Source organism: Pongo pygmaeus, chromosome 2 (genome assembly GCF_028885625.2).
Source record: "Pongo pygmaeus isolate AG05252 chromosome 2, NHGRI_mPonPyg2-v2.0_pri, whole genome shotgun sequence".
In the NCBI taxonomy this organism is placed as follows: domain Eukaryota; kingdom Metazoa; phylum Chordata; class Mammalia; order Primates; family Hominidae; genus Pongo; species Pongo pygmaeus.
Window position 1 is genome coordinate 181,966,383 of NC_085930.1, and position 16,689 is coordinate 181,983,071.

Below are 16,689 nucleotides of genomic sequence, written 5' to 3' on the forward strand. Positions count from 1 at the left end.
TATATATGTATGTATATTTAAAATGTTTCCTAAATGGAAATTTAAAAAATTTCCAACAGTTTCAGAATTATTAAATTATTAGATATTTAATACTACTATTACTAAGTATTTGAGTGAAATATCTGTTCTTTATAAAATTATTAACCTACTGAAGTTAAGAAAAGCAAGTGACTGTCACTTCTTAGCTGTGTGTCCTGTAGCAAGTTTCTTATTCTCTCATCTGCATTTTTGCAAATGATGTTATATACTGAGAGGCAATTTGGGTGGTGGTTAAGAGCATAGACTCTGGAACCCTAGTGTTCAAATCCTTGCTCTGCTATTTACTAGCTGTATGTGTTTCGGCAAGTTATTAAAGATCTGTTTCAATTTCATTGTCTGTAAAGTGAGTCTTAAGTAGTTATAAGGATTAAGTGAGTTATTATATGTAAAGTGCTTAGAACAGTACCTGGCACATTGTGAGTGCTCTTGTGTTTTATAAGTGATTTCTTTTTATTATATAAAATTTTTGCAGGTAAGGCACACAAATAATACTCATTAAATATATATTTTAAAGTTGGTTAAAGTCTTTAGTTAACACATCAAAGAGTTATGGCTAAATCTATTAGTGTATTTATACAGGTTTTTAATCAACATTAACCTTAACCAATGGGAGAGAAGCTGCATTTAGTTGATAAAATGAATATATGCAAAGTAGTTTGGTCAATTAAAATTGCCAAATGCAGATAAGCATTAATTTGTGAAAATTAGATTATAGCTTTCTCGAAGCCACCTGTAGCAACTATTGTAAACATTTTCATCTTTCAAATGAAGATAAATGAATTTTATAGAAAATTTTAGAAAATTAATTTGTTATTTATGGTTATGTCACTTTTAATAGACAATATACGTAAGAAACACCTAAAATACCTTCAAGACATTAATGTCGTCTTCTCAATTGCTTGTTTCTGTTCTAACAGATTACCCATTCTGTTTCCACAAGCAATGTAATTGGATTTACTAAGCATGTTTATGTTCAGTGCCTAAACTCTACTGGTGGGCACTCTCAGTACTCCTGGTTTCGATCTGTACGTCATTCTGCTTTCCGAGCTAGTTTTTCAGAGATACTAGAAGGAAATACTGATTTTTCAAATTTCAAAAATGTTCTTTCCAAGTCATCTTTGACATTTGTGAAGAATTAGGAGATTTGCCAACCACTAATGGAAACAAGCCTCATGAAGTTTAATGTGAGCTTATTAGCTATTTAAAATTTGTATTTGCGGAAAAAAAAAAAAAGGAACATATTTTTTCTCCAAGGAATCACTTATTCGGTGGGTGGGAACTTTGGAATTCACAATGTTATGACTGCTTTGAATTAATAACAATTTAGGTTTAATAGAGTTTCTTAAGTCCAGAAAAAATAAGTTCCATTAGAAATTTTCTTATTTAGGAAAATTATCATTTTAAAGAATAGTAATGATTGTCATGAGTAGTGGATTTATATTCCAAATCTGATTCTTAATGTTAGATTTATAGCATTTATAGAAAATTATGCTTTTAATATGCCAAATCATAAAAGTTCCATGTGAGGAAAGTGTAAACTTTTATATTATACATTTATATCATCATTTTGTTGATACTTGAATGGTTATACTTCATCAACCCAGCTTTTTAAATGCTTCATTTTACAACCTTGTTGATGATAACTTACAGCCAACTACCTTACTATCTCTTATAGTTAGCCATTTATATATGTTAAAATAAAACAGTAGCCTTATAATTTATTTTGATTTACAGTTATTCTTGAGTCTTTGCATGTTATTTGTTAGAGTTGTTTTATTTTAAAATTTTTAAGACTTCTCAGGGATGTAAAACTCAGCAATTTAATAATCACTGTTATCCAGAAGGATTGCTGTTTCACTCAATTTTTATATGGAACACAATTTTAAAAATTATTTAAAAATATTTTTTAGAGTTGAGGGTCTTGCTAAGTTGCCCAGTCTGGTCTCAAACTCTTGGCCTTAAGCAGTCCTCCCACATCAGCCTCCTGAGTAGCTGAAATTACAGTGGAACAAAATTATATATATACATATACACTCTCACACTCACATATGTACATCTGAGTTGTACATATATTACAAACACTCATGAGAGAGTATGACTTAATTTTAGAAAATTATTTCCCATGAAATGATTTCATTCCTCTTAATTCTGCTTTATGAACTAAGAAGAAACCTTGTTTGCCAATTTATAATTTTTTCTTTTATAACCTGAAACACTGAATCATTAATCTTTCATAAAACAAAGTTAGGTATCACTACTAGCAGTAGGCCAATATCTGTTCAGTTGAGTTAATATCTAGTTAACTAGTCTAGCTATTTGGCTTTGTTTTCAGAATGCTATAATAGTTTTCTTTTTTCTCCCTTTTCCAATCCCCTGACTTTAACGAGTTTAGAATTGTCAGATGTCTTGTACTTAATTGTTACGGTAATTTGTAAAATGTAAAAATAATAGGCATGATACTGAACTGTATTTTACAATTTTTTTAAAGGAAAATTTAAAATATGAAATGTTTGTTTTGTCTTTACAGGGTATCCCTTCTCCCTCCCTTGTCAGCCTTCCTTCCTTCTTTGAAAGGAGAAGTCATACTTTAAGTAGATCTACAACTCATTTGATATGAAGCATTACCAAAATCTTAAATTATAGAAATGTATAAACACCTCATAGTCAAATAAGAAACTGACTTAAATGGTACTTGTAATTAGCACTTGGTGAAAGCTGGAAGGAAGATGAATAACACTAAACTATGCTATTTGATTTTTCTTCTTGAAAGAGTAAGGTTTACCTGTTACATTTTCAAGTTAATTCATGTAAAAAATGATAGTGATTTTGATGTAATTTATCTTTTTGTTTGAATCTGTCATTCAAAGGGCCAATAATTTAAGTTGCTATCAGCTGATATTAGTAGCTTTGCAACCCTGATAGAGTAAATAAATTTTATGGGCGGGTGCCAAATACTGCTGTGAATCTATTTGTATAGTATCCATGAATGAATTTATGGAAATAGATATTTGTGCAGCTCAACTTATGCAGAGATTAAATGACATCATAATACTGAATGAAAACTTGCATAGAATTCTGATTAAACAGTGGGTCTGTTTCACATGTGCAGTTTGAAGTATTTAAATAACTACTCCTTTTGCAGTTTATTTTCTTCTCAAGTGTTTTCAAGATCTAGCATGTGGATTTTAAAAGATTTGCCCTATTAACAAGAATAACATTTAAAGGAGATTGTTTCAAAATATTTTTGCAAATTGAGATAAGGACAGAAAGATTGAGAAACATTGTATATTTTGCAAAAACAAGATGTTGGTAGCTGTTTCAGAGAGAGTACTGTATATTTATGGCGATTTTGGCCACTAGCAAATCTTGATTTAGTTTGATAGTGTGTGGAATTTTATTTTGAAGGATAAGACCATGGGAAAATTGTGGTAAAGACTATACCGTTTATGAAATAATTCTGAAGTTGCCATCAGTTTTACTAATCTTCTGTGAAATGCATAGATACGTGCATGTTCAACTTTTTATTGTGGTCTTATAATTAAATGTAAAATTGAAAATTCATTTGCTATTTCAAAGTGTGGTATCTTTCACAATAGCCTTTTTATAGTCAGTAACTCAGAATAATCAAGTTCATATGAATAAATGCATTTTTATTTCCTGTTTCTTTAGGGAGTACTACAAATGTTTGTCGCTTAATTTTCAAGTTTCTGTTTTAATAGTTAACTGACTATAGATTGTTTTCTATGCCATGTATGTGCCACTTCTGAGAGTAGTAAATGACTCTTTGCTATATTTTAAAAGCAATTGTATTAGTAAGAACTTTGTAAATAAATACCTAAAACCCAAGTCTATTTTATGTCTCATATATTAATTTCTTCAGGGAAATTTTCATAGGCAAATATGAATGCTTGCATCAACATCTTTTGTGTACTTGCTTATTTGTTTATTCCTTCCTCCATTAATATTTTTGAGCATTTTATTTTACAAAGCGATCTGTAAGTTAGGAATTTTTAATCTGGAATCTACTTTGCAAAATGTAGATAGTGAATCCTATGATGTTTTATGCAAAATTTTGTGTTTATCTGCATATATGCATTTTTCTGGCAGAAAATACACAATTGTTATTTTTTTGGAGGTGGAACTGTTATTTTCCCCCAAAAGAGTGGAGTTTCCAGAGACAAGAAATGACATGAGATAAGGCATAAAGCTAAAGATGTATTGACTATACACTGGCAAAATATGGCAGGTAGTTAATTTTAATTTGAAAGGGAATGTTTCTGGTTTTTACTGTTATCTGTCTGCCTTAGGTTTTTAGACTATCCTTGTTATCAGATGAAGACAGTTTGCATGTATCATGTGTAAAATTAGGATTCTGTATCATGCATGGATATTAAATATAATTAACTTCTCTATTAAATATAATTAACTTCTCTATAATAATAACTTCTCTATAATAATTTAGGTTTTTATTAAGAGCATTTTTAGTTTCTTTAAGGCATTTAGGTCATGCAATAGTTTTTTTTCCAAGAATGCAAGGTTAGTTCAATATCGGAAAATTTACCAATATGACTTACACTGACAAGTTAAAGAAGAAAGATGTGACTTATCAATAGGTTCCAAAAAGTTGTTTACAGAATCTTAGCCACTGTTCTTACTATTCTAAGGGCTTTTGGTACCATGTCTGAGTAAGCTACTACATTTAGAGTGCATGTTGTTCTAACAGAAACATCAGGCGTTTCTTTATGAAATATAACCAAGAAATAATTTTCATATATAACTGAGGTTAAAAGAATAATCTAGAAATCCTCAGATATGAGAAATTAAAGACCAAAGCCATATTATTAAGTGTAGACTGATACCAAAGACTAGTTGAAGGGATTTGAGACTAATATATAAGACTTAAAATGCTGGAACATTGATCCCTGACTCAGCCTAGCTGAAGGTAAGATCTTAGTTAAAAGCAAAAGAGGAAATAAAAAGGCATGAGGAGAGTAAAGAGATGAAGTAAATAGAATGTGTACTCCAGGAACTGGAAATAATAGATCAGTCAAAAAGATAATATATTTATAAGAAAGAACTCATACTGAATAATAGACATGACTTTTTAAAATAAGCTTGATTGGAAAAAGAATCAAGTTGAACTCCTAGAAGTAAAAATAGAGACCTGGCTGAAGAGAAAACTAGTGAACTAATAGACAAATTTCAGAAAATTACCCTCACAAACCATTGAAAAGTACTAAGAAGTGTTTAAGAGATGTAAAAAATGGAACATGAATATCCAACAACCTATAATAGGATATCTGGAGAGAAAAAATAATAGAAGGGGGGGTAGAAAGCAATATTTGAAGAGTTGAGAGTTTTCTAAAAATAGAAAAACATGGAACTTAAAATCAAGCATGCACATTAAGTATTGAGCAAAGTCAATTAGAAAATTCTCACTGAGAAGGTTATAGTCAGTATAGGAGAAAAATAAATGGAGAGCACTAACATGTTTATGAACAGAAAGATGTAAAAAGGATGTGAACTTTCATCAATTTAACCAATACACTTAAATTCAACTGAAAGCTTAGTGGATTTTTTTTATGGAACTTAATACAAAATAAGTCAATATAAACAAAGTTAAAAACAAGTCACAGAAAAATGTAACTCAAAACAAAGGATTTACATTTAGAGTGTAAGGAAAACTCCAGTATCTAAAAACAACCTAATAGAAAAATTGCCAGAAGATAGATGGTTCGCAGAAAATGAAAAATTACCATTAAACATGTAAGACTATCAACCTTAAGAGAGAAAGTTCATTAAAATTACACTAACATGCCATTTTTAATCATTAGAAATCTAAATATTTGACAATGTTTCTGTTGGTGGGGCTGTGGGTAAATGTACTCTTACATATGTCTGTTGTGAATATAAAAATGACTACAACCTCCCTGGAGGGAAATCTAGTACAGGCACACCTCAGATATACTGCAAATTTGGTTGCAGACCACCACAATAAAGCAGCTATCTCAATAAAGTGAGTCATGAATTTTTGGTTTCCCATTGCATATGAAAGTTACGTTTACGCATATGTAGACTATTAAGTGCAATAGCGTTATGTCTAAAAAAAAATGTTCATACCTTAATTTAAAAATTCATTATTGCTTACAAAAAAAAATGTTAAAGATCATCAGAGGCTTCAGTGAGTCATAATCTTTTCTGGTGGAGGATGTTTAAAATATTTTTTATTTCTAATTATGGATACATAATATTTGTATTATGTATATTTGTATATTGATGGGTCCATGTGATACATATTTTTTCTTTTTAAAACTTATAAGTTTTTTTTTTTTTTTTGAGACAATCTCGCTATGTCTCCACAGCTTCATCTTCACCACTTACATTCATTATGTTCCTTCTGCTGCTTTTCTTGAACCTCCTGAACAAGTTACCTTTGCCTTAAGGTTCTTCTCAAAGAACTATCTAGCAGCAAAGGCTTATCCTTGTTCAAAAACAGTTGCAGGCTTAACTAAATTAGTTGAAGCATCTTTAGATATTGTAGTAAGCTCACCTTTAAATCTGATGGTACCAGGTGTATTAGTCTTTTCTTGCACTGCTATAAATACCTGAGACTGGATAATTTATAAAGAAAAGAGATTTAATTGGCTCCCAGTTCTGCATGGCTGCACAGGAAGCATGGTGGGATCTGCTTAGCTTCTGGGGAGGGCTCAGGAAACTTACAGTCGTGGCAGAAGGTGAAGGGGAAGCCAGCACTTCAGATGGCCAGAAGCAGGAGGGAGGGAGAGAGACGGGGCAGGTGCTACACACTTGTAAACAATCAGATCTCATGAGAACTCTTATGAGAACAGCACCAGGGAGATGGTACTAAACCATTCATGAGAAACTGTCACCATGATCCAATTACCTCCCACCAAGCCCTACCTCCAGCATTGGGGTTTACATTTCAACATGAGATTTGGGCAGCGACACAGATCCAAACCATATCAATATGCAATACACTTTTCTCTCCTCTTCTTACAGAAAAATTGGCATATAATAATTACTGATCTACAATCTTGCTTTTATCACTTCAAAATGTATTCTGGAAATCACTCTATATCTGTATATAAGTTCTTCATTTCTTCTTACAATTGCAGAGTACTCCACTGTGTGAGTGGACTCTATTTTATTCACCCAATCCCCTATTGATGAACATTAGTTTCTAGTGTTCTACTACGAAAATGATGCTGCAAGTTTTATGAATAGATCATTTTGTATTTCTGTTAGCATATTTTGCAAAAAAAAAAAACTACATGTGGGATTACTAGGTCAAAAGATCAGTATATAATTTTGGTAGATATTATGGGCGTATTTTGTTTTATTGCACTTAGCAGCTGATACTGTGCTTTTGACAGACTGGAGATTTGTAGCAATACTGCATTGAGCAAGTCTATTAGCACAGTGTTTCCAACAGCATGTGTTCACCTCATGTGTCTGTGTCATATTTTTGTAATTCTTGCAATATTTTATGCTTTTTCATTATTATACCTGTTTTGGTGATCTGTGATCAGTCATCTTTGATGTTATTATTGTAATTGTTCTGGGGCACCACAAACTGCAACCATCTAAGACTGAAAACTTTATTGGTAATTGTGTGTGTTCTGACTGCTCCACTGAACAGCTGTTCCCCAATCTCTCCCTCTGCTTGGATCTCCCTAATTCCTGAGACACAATATTGAAATTAGGCTAATTAATAATTAATCCTACAATGGCCTCTAAAAAATCAAAAGCTAGGAATTACTAAGTGAGGGAGGCATGTTGAAGACAGAGATAGACTGAAAGTAAGGCCCCTTGTGCTATAGTTAGCCGAGTTGTGAATGCAAAAAGAGTTACTGAAGGAAATTACAAGTGCTATTCCATTGAACATATGAATAATAAGAAGTGAAACAGACTTATTGCTGATACGAAGAAAGTTTGAATGGTCTAGAGAAAAGATCAAACTAGCCACAACAGTCCCTTAAGCCAAAGCCTAATCCAGAGTAAGTCCTTAACTCTCTTTCAATTCTATGAAGAATGAGAGAGATAAGGAAGTTGCAGAAGCCTGAAGCTAGCAGAGGTTGGTTCATGTGGAAAGAAATGGTCTCCAAAACATAAAAGTGCAATGTGAAGCAGCAAATGCTGATAGGGAAGCTGCAGCAAGTTATCTAGGAGAGCTGGCTAAGATAACTGAAGAAGGTGGCTATGCTTAATAACAGATTTTCAATGTAGACGAAACAGCCTTCTGTTGGAAGAAAACGCCATCTAAGACTTTCTTTTTTTCTTTGAGATGGAGTTTTGCTCGTTGCCCAAGCTGGAGTACAATGGCGTGATCTTGGCTCACTGCAACCTCTGCCTCGTGGGTTCAAGCAATTCCCCTGCCTCAGCCTCCCGAGTAGCTGGGATTACAGGCACACCCCACCACACCCTGCTAATTTTTTGTATTTTTAGTAGAGATGGGGTTTCACCATGTTAGCCAGGCTGGTCTTGAACTCCTGACCTCATGATCCTCCCGCCTCGGCCTCCCAAAGTGCTGGGATTACAGGTGTGAGCCACCTCGCCCGGTCAATCTAAGACTTTCATAGCTAGATAGAAGTCAATGCCTGTCTTCAGTGCTTCAAAGACAGGCTGACTCTTTTGTTAGGGGCTTCAAGCTGGTAACTTGAAGCTATGTTCATTGACCATACTGAAAATCCTAGGGCCATTAAGATTATGCTAAATAGACTTCGCTTGTGCTCTATAAATGGAATAACAAAGCCTGAATGAGAGCACATCTTTTTATAGCATGGTTGACTATTTTGAGCCCACTCATGAGACTCCAGTGGTTTCTTGAGATGGAATCTACTCCTGGTGAAGATGCTGTGAACATTGTTGAAATGACAAAGGATTTAGAATATTACAGAACTTAGTCGATAATACAGAGGCAGGATTTGGGAGGACTGACCCCAACTTTAAAGAAGTTCTGCTAGGGGTAAAATGCTATCAACAGCACTGCATGCTACAGAGAAATCTTTTATAAGAGGAAGTCAATTACTGTGGCCAACTTCATTGTTGCCTTATTTTAAGAAATTGCCACTGCCTCCCAACCTTCAGCAACCACCAGCCTGATCAGTCAGCAGCCATCAACATTGAGGCAAGATCTTCCACCAAAAATAGACAAATGGGATCACATCAAGCTAAAAGGCATCTTTACAGCAAAGGAAACGATCAACAAAGTGAAGAGACAGTCACAGAATGGAAAAATATTTGCAAACTACCCATCTGCCAAGGAATTAATAACCAGAATATATAATGAGCTTAAGTAATTCAATAGGAAAAAAAAATCCAATTTTAAAATAGGTGAAAGATTTGAATAGACATGTTTCAAAAGAAGACATACAAATGGCCAACACGTATATGAATAAATGTTCAACATCACTAATCAAAGAGATGTAAATCGAAACTACAATGAGACATTATCTCACCCCAGTAAAAATAGCTTTTATAAAAAGAACAAGCACTAAGGGATGCTTGTTCGAGAACATAAAGGGTGACCCTTGTGCATTGTTGACGGGAATGTGCGTAAAACCACTGGAGAACAGTATAAAGTTTCCTCAAAAAAAGCTAAAAATGGAACTATCATATGATCCAGCAATCCCACTGCTGGGTATATATTTAAAAGAAAGGAAATTAGTATATCAAAGAGATGTCTGCACTCCCATGTTTACTGTAGCACTATTCACAATAGCCAAGATATGGAATCAACCTAAGTGTCCATCAACAGATGAATGGATAAAGAAAACATGGTATATATACACAGTGGAGTACTATTCAGCTGTAAAAAAGAATAAAACTCTGTCATTTGCAACCACATGGATGGAACTGGAGGACATGTTAAGTCAAATAAGCTAGGCACAAAAAGGCTAATATTGCATGTTCTCACTCATATGTGGGAGCTAAAAATTAAAAGTTGAACTCATGGAGATAGAGTAGAGTGACCATTACCAGAGGCTGGGAAGGGTAGTGGGGAAGGAGGTATAAAGAGGAGTTGATCAATGGGTACAAAGATACAGTTAGATAGAAGGAAAAAGATCGTTCAGCAGCACAATAGGGTGACTATAGGTAACAATAAATGTTAAAACGTAAAAAGTTTCAGGAGGTTTGAATTTGAATAAACTATTTTGGCTTACTTTGAAAGAGGCCATTTTGGGATTGGTATTTTGTTTTGAGGCCTAAACATCAATCAAAGCTGACCATTGAATGTTTGGTATTTTGTCTTTCCACTTTTTTAAGAGTTCCTTTTAAGCATATTATTGTTGACATTTTAAAAGTCCCATCATGGCTTTTTTGATTCTGTTATTCTTGGTGAGCTTAGTAATTTATAAATGTACACATAAAAATTATAGGAATATAATGAGTATACATAGTAAGAGTTTTGCCAGGAAGATGTAGACAGTTACATGATCAACATAAGGGGACCACTTCAGTTGGTCAAAAATTGTGCTTATAAATGTGTTGGGTTCCTGCCTAAGCAGAGGCTAGGAAGAGATCATATTAACGACCTCAGAATATGTATTGTGCGAAGTGACTTTCCATAATTTGGTAAGACAGGGAACATCCTTAGACAAGTTTTCATTAGGTACCTAAGGATGCACCATGAATCATTGTTACGTTTTCGTGAAGGATAGCACAAGTTTGCAGTTAAGTGATTTTATCAGTCCATTTCTTGCTTATAGAATTTTTGAAGTCTAACTTTTTTTTTTTTTGTCTTCTCTTTTCGTTTGGTCTAAGCTGCGAGTGTTTCTGCTAGTATAACATTCTCAGAATCCTTGTAAACTCCTATATATGGCATGCAATTTACTCCATTAGTCAAGAGACCTTTCACATATCTTTACTGCATAATCCCATCTCTATTCCTGGCTTCTGATTACAAAGCTGAGTCACATGCCTAATCTCTTCACAAATATTTCAGGAGGCTTGAATAGGGACCTCTGACCAAATCCTGATTGTTTTAGTCTCCCCCCGCCCCACCCCATCCCCGTATAACTGTAGGACACAATGTGGCTAAGTTTCCTGCCACTATATAAAAGGGTCCCCCTTCCTTTAGTTTCCAATTCCTCATTTCTCCTCAGCACACATTTAACGTATTCCTGCCAGCAGTCTGTTTTTGGTGATGTAGGTATTCTGACATCACGTGGGCCCTCTCTACAGGATCCTCACTTCCTTCTGAGTGCTCACGAGCAGAGTTGTTAATATTCGTATTTCTAGTAACAGTTTATGCAAGGCAATAGGCTTTTCCCCCAGGATATTTTTGTTTTTTGCTTATTTTTTTAAATTGACAAATAAAAATTGTATATATTTATGGTTTACAAAATGCTGTTTTGAAATATGTATACATCGTGGAATGGCTAAATGAAGGTAGTTAACATGCATTACCTCATATACTTGCAATATTGGCATACATACTGGCTTTCCATTTTGCTTTTGTAATTCTTTTAGCCTCCTCCCACTGACAAAATCAAAAGTCACTCCTACATTTTTAGGTATTTATTACAGCCAACACTCCACATTTGATACCAAAACCTATATTAGTTTCTTATTGCTGCTGTAACAAATTACCGAGTGTAGTGGCTTAACCACAAATTTATTCTCTTGTAGTTTGGAGATAAGAAGTCCAAAATCATGAGTCTGACTCACCGAAGTCAAACTATCAAGAGGACTTGTTCCTTCTGGGGGTTCTAGGGGAGAATTTGTTCCTTGCCTGTTCCAACTTTTGGAGGCTGCTGATATTCCTTGGCTTGTGACTGTATCATTCCAATCTCTACTTCTGTCATACATCACCTCCTCTATGGACAAATCTCTTACTGCCTCCCTCTTACTATAAGGACACTGGTGATTACATCAGGCCCACCTGGATAATCCAGGACAATTTCCCCATTGCAAGATCCATAACAATCAAATCTACAAAGTTCCTTTCACCATCTAACATAGTCATAAGTGCCTGGGCTTGGATGTCAACATATTTGGAGAATCATTACTCAGGGTATCACAGGCTTCCTGGCATTTGGTTAGTGTGGTGGAGGCATGTGTCATCATTGGTAGTCCAGTGCAGGGTTGTTCACATGGTAGCAGTTCTAGGGTTCCAAAAAGCAAATAGTTTTAAAATCTATGCTTATGTTATTTTTCCTGTGGTCTCTCATTGGCCAAAACAAATCGCGTAGATGAAACTAAAGTCAATGTGGGAAAGTACTACCATCCAGAGGTGTGGATGCTGGAAGATGCATGCAAATGAGGACTCATTACTGCAACAGAGTAGTACAATACAAACAAATTTCTAGAAAAACACAACTTAATGAAATAGAAAACTTAAATGTTCCTGTAAACACCAAAGAAATATAATCCACATTTAAAATCATTCCTAAGGCCGGTTGCAGTGGCTTACGCCTGTAATCCCAGAACTTTGGGAGGCCAAGGTGGGTGGATCACTTGAGGTCAAAAGTTCAAGACCAGCCTGGCTGGCCAACATGGTAAAACCGCATCTCTACTAAAAATACAAACATTAGCTGGGCATGGCAGCAGCACCTGTAATCCCAGCTACTTGAGAGCCTGAGGCATGAGAATCACTTGAACCTGGAAGCCGAGGTTGCAGTGAGCCAAGACTGTGCCACTGTGCTCCAGCCTGTGTGACAGAGCGAGACTCTGTCTGGAGAAAAAAAAAAAAAAAAAGAATCATTTCTAAAAAGAAACCATCAGGCCTAGATGGCTTCATTGGTGAATTCTATCAAATATTTAATAAAGAATTAATCTTACAAATTCTTACAGAGACTAGTGAAAGGGAACACTTCCCAATTCATTTTTTGAATTCTGGATAACTTCAGACATTTTAAGAAAGGCTAATCTTATTTGTGAAAATACATGCAAAATTTCAAAATAAAATATTAACAAAATCTTATCATATATAATAAGAATTATATATCATGACCAAGTTGGGCTTATGCCAGGAATGCAAGGTTATTTAACTTCAGATAATTCATCAGTATATTTTCATACTTAATAAAGGAAAAAATTACATTATCTCAATAGTTGCAGAAGAAACATATGATAAATTCAACATCCATTATAATAAAACCTCTTTGCAAACTAGAAATAGAAAGGGACATCCTTAATCTAATAAAGATTATCTACAAAAATACCATAACACACATCATATCTAATATGAAACATTGGCAACATCTCCTTTGAGATCAGGAAGGAGAAAAGAGTACTTGTTCTACCACCCTCAATCAACATTTTACTGCAGTCTCAAGCAGTGCAGTATTGCAAGAAAAAGATATGGTATGAGAATTAGAAAGGAAAAAACCAATACTCTTATTATTCAAAGATGATACGATTGCTTAGGTAGAAAATTATAAACAATCTGGAGAAAACTTAGATTAAATTCTGAAACAAAATCAATATACAAATAGATACCAGCCACAAAGAAGTAAAAATACCTTTTCCTAAAAGATACTTGTTACAATAGCATTAAAACAATTGAAATACTTAAGAATAAGTCTAATAAAAGATATACAAAATCTCTACAGAGAAGACTGTGGAACTTTATTTACAATAATTAAAGAAGACCTTAATTGATATGATTGTCAGGATTGGATGCCTCAGTGTTGAAAAATACCAGTTTTCCCCAAACTGAACAAATTCAAATAAGGCAAATAAAAATACCAACAGGCTGTGTGTGTGTGTGTGTCTGTGTGTGTGTATAAAACATGACTAATTGTTCCTAAATTTATGTGGAAATACAAAGGGTCAAGAATAATGAATATGGTTACAGAAGTAAAAGAATCTGTTTTATCAGATACAAGGTTTATTATACAGCTGTAGTAATCAAAACAGTGCAGTGCTGGAAGTCTTAGTGTATTAAACACAAATGAATTAGTAGATCATACTTGAAACCCCCAAACCGACAGCATTATCATTGTAGAATAGTGGGTGAAAAACAGCCTATTCAATAAATGGTGCTGAGAAAAACTGGTATCTTTTTTTTTTTTTTTTTAAGAAACGTTGTGTTTAATGGTAAAGCTTAGCACACCCCAGCACCAGGAATGGCATGGAGTCGCAGCAGCAGGGACGGACAGGTGGCCCCCATGGAGCCTCACGTGGCGAAGAGTATGAGGAAGGTGACCATCAAACAGAAGAACCCCTCATGGCCTCAGACAGGGCAACGCCCAGAATGGCATAGGAGAAGAGCTACTGCCTGAGAGACGAGTGCCTGAGAGACAGGTTCCTGGCATAGCCAATGATCAAGCTGCCAAACACAATTCCAATGCCAGTCCCTGAACCAGCCACACCAACTGTGGCTGCCTCAGCACCAATAAACTTGGTTGCTGTGTCAATGTCCCAGGAGACAACACTGGTCTGGAACTCCTGTCTGGCCACCTGGAGTAGGGAGCTGCTGTGGGAAGGCTGTTTAGATGAATTCTCTGGGCTATTCAAGAAGGAAGCAGACACAGGCCTGGTTAGACCCCTGGTGCAACAGTGGATCTGAGCTGGAGAAATGAACAGTGCCCCAGTGGTCTGCATTTTTTCAGTCTCCAAGCTTTAGCCCTTGGTCTCGGCGCCCAGCAAAAAATTGGTATCTTTATTTTAAAAAAGAAATAAAATCTCTTCTTCACATTTTATGCAGATTTGAATTAAAAGAGAATTATAGATTTAAATATGAAAGGTAAAACTATAAAGATTTTACTAGATAATATAGGAGAGTATCTTAATCTGTCTGGGGTTAGAAAAGATTACTTACACATTTTTCCAAAAGTTAATTATAGAAGGAATGATTGATGTCTACATTAAAATTAAGAACTTCCAGTCATGAAAAGACATATTAAAAGACAAAGTCACAGAGTAGATGTTCACAATACATGTAACTGACAAAAGGACTCATATCCAGACTATATAAAAAACTAAAAAAAACAAAAAGTCAGACATTCCTATAGAAAAACAGGTACTTCATAAGTGAGGGAATCCTGGCTGGGCACAGTGGCTGACACTTGTATTCCCAGCACTTTGGGAGGCTGAGGCAGGTGGATCACTTGAGGCCAGGAGCTCAAGACCAGCCTGGCTAACACGGTGAAACCCCATCTCTACCAAAAATATAAAAATTAGCCAGATGTGGTGGCACATGCCTGTAGTCCCAGCTACTCAAGAGGCTGAGGCAGGAGAACTGCTTGAATACAGGAGGTGAAGGTTGCAATGAGCCGAAATAGTGCCCCTGGGCCACAGAGTGCGACTCTGTCAACAACAACAACAACAACAACAAAAGTAAGGAAATCCAAAAGGCTAAAAAACTTAGTTTAAAATGTTCAATCTAATCCATAATGCAGGATTGCAAATCAGATTCCATTGCACATGCACCATTGTGGCTTAGCACAAATGGAAAGCAAAGAGAAATTACTTCTTTTGAGAGATAAGAAGTTGCTGTTGGTAGGAGTGTAAATTGTATAACTATGTATAAAACACTTGGTCATTAATCAAAAAGTTTAAGATATACATTTTGAATATCTTAACCCAACAATTCTAATCCTCGATATTCATGCCAGAGAAATTTAGAAATATGAATACTAGGATCCATGTATAAGAATGTTCATAGTTGGTACTATATATAAAGGCCTGAAACTGGCCAGGTGTGGTGGCTCACACCCATAATCTCAGCATTTTGGGAGGCCAAGGCGGGCAGATGACCTGAGGTCAGGATTTCGAGACCAGCCTGGCCAACATGGTGAAACCCCATCTCTACTAAAAATACAAAAATACAAAAATACAAAAATTAGCCGGGCATGGTGGTGCAGGCCTGTAATTCCAGCTACTCGGGAGGCTGAGGCATGATAATCGCTTGAACCAGGGAGGCAGGGGTTGCAGTGAGGCAAGATTGTGCCACTGCATTCCAGCCTGGGTGACAGAGTGGACTCCATTTAAAAAAAAAAAGCCTGAAACTGGAAAGTCAGAAATTTATATCAATATTAGAATGCACTAATACACTGTGTTGTAATCAAGCTTTGTTTTTTCCCGAATGCTTTACCTGTGTTAATTCAATCTCCACAAGAACCCTATGAGGTAGATATTCTTTAGGAGATGTTTACCCTTGAGGCCCTACAACAATTAGCAACTTGGGGCACTGCATAGAAATAGTAACACATGTAAGAGTCCCACATTCGAAGGCAGATGAGAATTCTAGATCTTCCTGGGCTTTTGACTTGTCTTGGCCAAACCTAACTTCCTTGAGCCTTGTTATCTTCATGGAAGATCTCTACTATGTTATCAAAAATAGTCATCTTGTACCCAAAATAAAACCTCTTGCTTTGCCAAAGGCCTATCAAGTACCACCATAAACTGGGGTCCCACAGGGAAGAAAGGTATCAAGGAAGAGGGGATCCAGGTGGAGAGGCCGTGGGCTCTGCTGGGCTTTTGAGGCTTCTTGGGGGTGAGTGTGGTGAAGGGAAAGTCAGGGTATGGAGAGCGAGGCTTCTCTGAGGGCTGAGCCAAGCCACACAGGGCCAATCCTTGGGCAGGCAGAGTGGAAAAGTAGGCCTTCTGCTCTTCTGAGTAGCGCTCCTGCGGTGTCACAGCATCCTGGTAAGGCCAGTGACGCCATTCATAAGATAAGTT

General features: G+C 35.5%; 1 protein-coding gene and 1 pseudogene across 5 annotated transcripts in view; one reads left to right on the forward strand and one right to left on the reverse strand.

Annotated features, from left to right (window-relative positions):
- The window catches only part of ECT2 (epithelial cell transforming 2), a 70,949-nt gene extending 67,059 nt beyond the window's left edge, over positions 1 to 3,890 (forward strand). For 4 of the 5 annotated variants that reach the window (XM_063662421.1, XM_054482079.2, XM_063662420.1 and 1 more), the window contains one exon: positions 2,567 to 3,890. In XM_063662421.1, coding sequence (XP_063518491.1) covers positions 2,567 to 2,656 — 90 coding nt within the window. In that variant the 3' untranslated portion in view covers positions 2,657 to 3,890. Of the gene's footprint in view, positions 1 to 956; positions 1,261 to 2,566 lie in introns of those variants that run through there. The other variant, XM_054482080.2, reaches the window with a different exon arrangement.
- Positions 3,891 to 14,182: 10,292 nt separating this feature from the next.
- LOC129032955 (ATP synthase F(0) complex subunit C1, mitochondrial-like) lies at positions 14,183 to 14,610 on the reverse strand (annotated as a pseudogene).
- Positions 14,611 to 16,689: the final 2,079 nt, after the last annotated feature.